This window comes from Mytilus trossulus, chromosome 8, assembly GCF_036588685.1.
Source record: "Mytilus trossulus isolate FHL-02 chromosome 8, PNRI_Mtr1.1.1.hap1, whole genome shotgun sequence".
Taxonomy (NCBI): domain Eukaryota; kingdom Metazoa; phylum Mollusca; class Bivalvia; order Mytilida; family Mytilidae; genus Mytilus; species Mytilus trossulus.
Window position 1 is genome coordinate 27,526,221 of NC_086380.1, and position 7,613 is coordinate 27,533,833.

The following is a 7,613-nucleotide window of genomic DNA, read 5'->3' on the forward strand; positions in this document are numbered from 1 at the left end:
ATGTTTTTTTTTTCATTAATGGTCTCTGGGGAAATTATCCTCCACTTTCAATTCGGTCGACGGTGCATTAATACACATACAATACTGGAAATATAGGAAAACTTCATAGATGTTGGAAGATGTAATGCGAGTGCCAATGAGACAACTCTCCATTCAAATAACAATTTATAAAAGTAAACCATAATAGGTCAATGTAAGGCTTTCTACGAGAAATACGTATAAATAACATAAACACAGGACAACTACTGTACATCAGTCCTACGTCTAGTCAATAATTACAGTCGTCTAGGACTCCTGAACATTATTGGAAGATGATAGTATCTGTTGTATCCTTTATGTCTAGTTCGACTGGATAGATGCGTTCAACATAGTCACCAAATTGTGAATTATTAAGTGAGAGAATATCATCTATATAGCGGAAAGTAAAGTTAAAGGATCATGCTAACTTTTTATCTTTCTTCTTAAGAAGTTCCTGTACGAAGTCAGCCTCATAATAATAAAGAGTCGACAAGAAGAGTGGCACCATTGGTTTCCATTGGAATGCCGACAGTCTGTTGAAAAACACGTTCTACGAACGTAACAAATATGTTGTTAATCAAGAAACCATGCAGTTTGATAATGACAGATTCAGATATGTTTTTGTTTGAATCAGGGTGATCCTTTGCAAAGAAGGATTTATCCTTCGCTAAGACAAGATACTTGTATCTACGTTGGCCATTTTTCTTTATGAAGCCAAGCAATACCAACTCGTTCATTTTGTCGTCTTGTTTGGAATATGGAATACTTGTGCATGTTGTGTAAAGTGTAGAAAAGTCAAATGTTTTTAATACTTTTGCAAGATGAAAGAGAGTTAGATTTTATGTACTCTTAAATATTTTTGGAATGTTTAAGTCACCACATCTGATTCACGCCACCTAGAACTAGATTACAAGTGTTGAGCAAAGCTCACTTTGCCCTTGTGATCCAGGTGAGCTAAAAAAAAATATCTGACATTTCCAAAAACTTACAATTATATCATAAAACTAATTCGATATTTGTTGAAATCACCGAACTGAAGCATTACATGCTTATTATAACTTTTCCAGCTTGTTATGATGTTAAAATTCAGGAAAAGAAATAGACCACCAGTATATGTATGTACGAGTTCATGTATTGTAACCAGATTAAGAACACATGTATTGATAATAGAAAAGAACAGCTGAATGTTATTATTCAACCTGTAGGATACATATATAACAATAATATAGTCTGAAGCGAGATGATGTTATACTGATTAACCTTTGAATAGAGACAAGTAAAATTATTGCAATAGTTATGAATTATTCAACACTTGTTTCCACCTGATTAATCAATATAAACTGTTTTTACACCTGTTACAGTAATACAGAATCTATAAATTACCATTTGAATCATTGCCCACTATACATATTTAGAAAATGAAAAACGTGCTGACATCCTTTATTATTTGTGTTGTGGCTTTACTTATCATTCGCACTGGTAAGTTATTCGTATTTCTTTTTCAAAATACAGTGTTTTATTTGAATGATGTCAAGTCACGAAATATCCAGAAACTTGAGTCATCAAAATGTGGTTTACGGTGACGTCTAATTCTGTAGGTCGAATTCATGGAAGGAAGGGGATTGTAGTTACGACATAAGGAACATATCCGATGTCATTTGTGAAACGGTTATTCAATAACGGTCACCCAACTCGTGATTGCGTCCGTAAAATTTACGAAGGGATGATTTCAACTTCACCGTTTGGAACTCTTGGTTTAATAGCTTCCTTGTGAGCAGTAACCCTCTATCAAGAAAATCACGATAGGAAATGCAAGCACGGGAATATCGTATCAATTGGGAGATATATACCCCGTATGCAGGTGCTGCTGGAATGTTGCTACTTAGAAATGGAAAGTTCACCATTTGAAAGCTGAAATCATCTCTTTTGTCGTAAAGTTTTGTCTTCAACCGACCCTCATTGTCAATTTCTAGATGTAATTCAAGATATGAAGCCGGCTCAACTGTATCTGTAGAATCCTTTATCTTCAATTCGATGGAATAGATGCGTTCCACAAAGTCACCAAATTTTGAATTGTTTATTGAAAGAACGTAATCTATATAGCGGAAAGTAGAGTTAAGGCATATTGCTAACTTCTTATCTTTCTTCCCAAGAAGTTCCTACATGAAGTCAGCCTCATAATAATAAAGAAACAAGTCAGCAAGTAGAGGGGCACAGTTTGTTCTCATTGGGATGCCGACAGTCTGTTGAAAAACAAGTCCTCCGAACGTAACAAATATGTTGTCAATCAAGAAATCAAGCATCTTGATAATATCGGTTTCAGAGAATTTTTAGTTTGAATCAGAGTGATTCTTTACAAAGTAGGATTTATCCCTCTCTAAGACAAGATACTTGTATCTACGTTGGCCATTCTTTTTTATTAAGCAAAGTAGTACAAACTATTTTAATTTGTCTTTTATTTTGGAATTAAGCCTTCCATTGACGATTGAATGCATTTCTAGCTGTCAAATTCACACGCGTTTTTTAGCAATAGTTGCTCCCTCAATTCATATTGTCCACCTAAAACCTGACCATGCTGACTGTGTATGCCGTTGGTTACTCCATGGGGACTTGCAAAAAAACAAAATGCAGTTAAGATATAAATTAAACATTCCACTTTTTTTTTTAAATGTCTTTGCATATATTGTTGCTCTTGTACACAATTTTAACAAAATAGCACGAAACAATAGTTATGCAGCTTCATCTTCATTTACAACAAATTGGTTAGTTGGTGTCTCCTTGGCAATCATCATTCATCTTTTTATTTCCATATCAATCACTACAAAATGATTTTATACGGATAGAAACGGAATTAGAATAAAAGTGATATATATATTACAAGAACAAAACATATTCACCGTCAACAAGTGCTCTTATTTAGACATACATCTATAATATAAATATGTGGCCCTGTTAAAGTTACCAACTAACCTCGAGCTCGGGGCAATCAAACAATGAAAACAACATTTTATAGATTTTATACGCTATTTTTATTAAATTTCATCAATCACACTTAAAAACAATATTTACAATTACCATGATTACTAGCTTCAAACTACAAGTGTTCAAATAAAATAATGACGAAAAAATAATAAATACAAAGAACATAACAGTAAATCAGTCAAGTGTAGAATGCATTGTCATTTACTCTCCGTGTTAAAGAAACCTGCATATAACTTTTAACTTACGTTTTCCTTGGGGCGGTCAAATATCTGCACTTTTCTTAAAGTTTCTCCATTTCTATTTTGAGTCCAAATTGTTTGTACTGCATTCCTCTTCGCAAAGTTTATGGACGGGATAACAATATATCTAATTAGTTCCTGTCGTGAATACCAATTCATTATTTGGTATTGTATGCTCCGAATTCACGTACAAAGTCAGGAATATGACGGTTGTTAAGTTGTTATCCATTCGCATGACGTGTTTGAGCTTTTGATTTTGCCGTTTGATTAGGGATTTGCCGTTTTGAATTTTCCTCGGAGTTCTTTTTTGTTTGTCTGTTATTTTACTTCTTAAACTGAATAATTAATAAAATATTTGGGAGTCAGAAGTCCACAGACATAATTGTTTTTTTTTTTAATAAGATATAAGGTAAAATCGTTTTCTCTTTTGGATATTCAAACATTGATATGATTTAAATTTTTTTTTCAGCGGAATGTCAAGACGTGGTATGTTGATACTTTTATGTAACGTTCAATTTAATCTAATCAAAAACCAATCTCTTATCGCTCCCGTTTTTGTGATATGTCACGTGGGAGATCTAACGAACCCCGCTTTGAGGTCACATGTGAGTGAACAAGAAGTTATGAATTTATAATGATATGCAAATGAGTTTACGACCTATCAAGAGGCCAATCAAAAAAGTTTATGAATTCTTTTGACTGACGATTTCTTCGTGAATTAACATCCCTTTACCTCACGATAAACTTTCAAGATCGTGGAAGGCTCATTTTCATTGGTCGAAAAAAAAAACACCTACGAGTTCACTCACATGTAACCTCAAAGCGGATTTCGTTAGATTTCCCACGCGACATATCAGAAACGGGAGCGATGAGAAACTGGTTTTTAATTAGATTGCGTTTAATTAATACGAATGACCACAGTTTCCGCTTGCGATCACCATTTTCGCAATTTGCCAAAAAAAAAAATATAATTGTGACGGTTAAAATTCGTCATTGGCGAACGAAATATATATTTACGATTTATGTTCAGCATTCTTGTTTATTTACATTATTTCGGGTTTCTCGGATTTTACTTGATCAGACAATATTCTCGGAATTCACCTTGAACTCGTTTAGATTTTTTAATTATCAACTGATTGCATTTGTTGATATCGACAATAAGGGACTTAGTAGTAAAGGTGTTGATTGAATTGTTTGACAAAATGATATGGCTGAATAGTACAATGGTATAGCTATACTAGTACGATGGTATTACTATCACAATACAACGGTATAGTTATACAAGTACGCAGGTATGACTATCCAAGTACTATTTTATACCTATACTAAAACTGTGGTAATAATGTCATTGTACAATAGTATGGCTATACAGGTTCAACGGTTTAGGTATACAAGTATGCTGGTACGATTATTAAAGTACAATTGTATTGTTATACTTATACAGTGGTATGAATTTGTTCCGATAAAAGGGTCTTTCAAAAGTAAATTTAGCTTATAAGATACATACATACAGTGATACTACTTGTATATGCACCAAATATACATGTAAGTAGAGTGGTACAGATAATACAACTAGTGATATGAATATGTGTTATCAAAATCCCGGATCCGGAAAGGCGAAAATATTCTCATGCTGAATATCAGGGAAGTAGGGAAAAACTACAACATGTACAACATTGAGTTGATTATTTGTTCATGTAGATGTACAGTAAAGGGTAAATTATATATTGAACTAAAGGCCGTTTTGATTTTTTTCAGTGAAAATTATTTAATAATAACTTCTTGAAGTTATGTTTCCATACAAAAATGTTCGGTTTATAATTGAAAAATTGTGATGGGTGTAATGGACTTCATGCTTTTCATAGGGCTCGCCATGTAATGATTTCTCAGAATGCGGATATGGAAGTTATTGTTGTGTTAGTAAGACCCGACCCAGGGGACGTAAGAGAAGATCTTCAGACGCTATCGGTACATGTCAGAATATTGGAACCAAAGGGGCAGGTATGGCAGTCAAACTAGAAAGCTGAACTTTGACTAATGACTATGATATGGAAAGAAAAAGTGTCAGAAGTTACAAAAAAGCAAATTTGAAGTCTTATTTTGAAAAGATAGAGGAAAAACGTACAACATTCTACAAAACACTACACAAAACAAAGTGACTATAAAATGCAAAACCTACAAATTATAAAAGGGGGTTCATATCACATGATCTTCAATCGTATGATCCGGAAATGATAGAAATTCCTGCTCCACATGGTCACCAATGCATAAATACGATAGCAACACAATGAATGTCTAACACATTGTACATGTTGTAAGGAAATATCAAAGCATTAAGGTTATGTTCTTTTTTAATTTTTGTCTGGATATATACATTTAATGATAATATGAAAACTTTTCCCCACCTAATCTGTTTTTAATCGTAGTTTACCCAGTTCAAAAGTCTGATTTTTTCAATATATAAGTGCTTTTGAACTGTAAACATATATTACGAAATATTTCTTTTGAAGAGTACATTTGAGATGTTAGCTTACAAATAGGAAGAAATGCAGAGGGGTAAAACAGATAAAAAAAAAGCTGAAGGTTTTGCAAAATATGAAGAAATTAAAATCAAATTTGAGAAAAACTTTATCTTTATATATTAACAACTTTATCAACTCAAAGCAGGGTCGAATCGTGTGTTTTATATTTTTTTTTATCTAACATGCTTTTCAGCCTGTCTTGTCAACAATGAAGAAAAGCCTTTAGATAGCATATTTTTCGTAAGCTGTCCCTGCCAGGCACCTCTTAAATGTATTGGAAGTGGAGTTATAGACGTTCCTCTTGGCGAAATGGGTAAATTCTGGCTACATCTTGACGTTTTAAATTTGCTTCTCCTTCCCTTTTTTCTGCTTATTTTTGATAGATGAAATTCTACTGCAAATGTAAGTTTATTGCAATAAGTGTTTCTAGCTGGGTTTTTTTAGCAGCGATACTTTTTACGTGGCATTTTAAGATAGGTTAAATATATCTTATTGACATGAAAATTCCTTATAAAAATCGGTATGGATTGAACAATCGAATTTGCGAGTGATTGTTTAATGTATGGAACGGGTTAACGAAAATATTATTGTATTTGTAAATTAAAGTCAAATGAGACGAGTGACTGGTGAAAAATAGTGTTTATCCAATTCTTGAAGCAATGCATGTATATATCGTAAACTTAGTCCTTTGTTCACGATTTTATCATTTTTTACGCAAATATATCGTATAATCGTCATTTTTTTTCTCTCTTTCTGTTTTAACAAATATGGCTGCTCATCAATTACCATGTTTTGAAGCCGAAGTTTACCGATTGTCACCATATGATTAACAAACAACAAAACACATGGGTATTGAGCACGTGTTTGACATGTACAAACAGATAATTGTTTATTTAAATGACAGATCCATGCGTATTGCGATCACCGGATTAATACGAGGTGGTTCACGCTTAGCTTATTAGGCATATGGAAAACATGTTGGCGAATTACTTCCTAGAAGCAATCAATTAACAATAAGTAAACTTCTTCTAAATGTGGACAATTTAAAGAATTTTCCTCAGAAAAAAGTATATGCATATAAGTTGTATAACATTTGTATAATGAAAACTATCCATTTTATTATAAAAACATATGCATATGGAAGGTTTCTGATGACTTTAAGCATGTTTAATAAACTTTTTTAAATAAAATGTTTTAAGGGAATATTTTAGACTCAATACAATAGCAGACTTTTAGTTTTGAGTCCAATGATGTTCACTACATGTTTTTTTTCTTTTCTTTTCAGGAACATGTGGATACCCGAAGAAAGGTTAACTGAAACCATCCTGAAAAAATGAATAAAAAATATTCAGAATTGGTTTTCCTCGGTAGTTATTGAATTTAGGGTGAAATTACATTCTTTTTATACGGCATTCGAATCTAACGAAATTCATCCTGAGGTAATGAATAAAAAATATTTAGAATGGGATTGCTCCGTAGTTATTGAATTTAGGGTGAAATTACATTCTTCTTATACGGCATTTGAATTTAGAGAAATTTACTTTTCTTCATTTGAAAGTTACAATGAGACTCTGAAGGAACACAACAAATGATTGCTTTGTTATGCACCATAAACTGGTCTTTGGTAACGGTTTATACGATCTTTTGATATGTCTATATTTTCTTTTCTGTGAAACGGGAGAACATGGGAGTAGGATAATAATATCAGAATATGACAAACAAAGAAATGAAAAAACCTACAAAATACAAACAATAAATAAACCACTGAGAACATGAAGATTTTCTATTTTATTGTAATTGTGGTTGTATATTTGGTCGACCGTTGCTTGCAATAGTCTTTTTGTCTTTTTTG

The 7,613-nt window shown here is 32.6% G+C and overlaps 1 protein-coding gene across 1 annotated transcript; it reads left to right on the plus strand.

Moving 5' to 3' along the window:
* The first annotated feature begins 1,436 nt into the window (after positions 1-1,436).
* LOC134727530 (uncharacterized) lies at positions 1,437-7,075 on the plus strand. The gene is made up of 5 exons (XM_063591911.1): positions 1,437-1,497; positions 3,709-3,725; positions 5,105-5,240; positions 5,955-6,074; positions 7,047-7,075. The coding sequence occupies exons 1-5, from the start codon at positions 1,437-1,439 to the stop codon at positions 7,073-7,075; spliced, it is 363 nt and encodes a 120-aa protein (XP_063447981.1).
* The last annotated feature ends 538 nt before the right edge of the window (positions 7,076-7,613 follow it).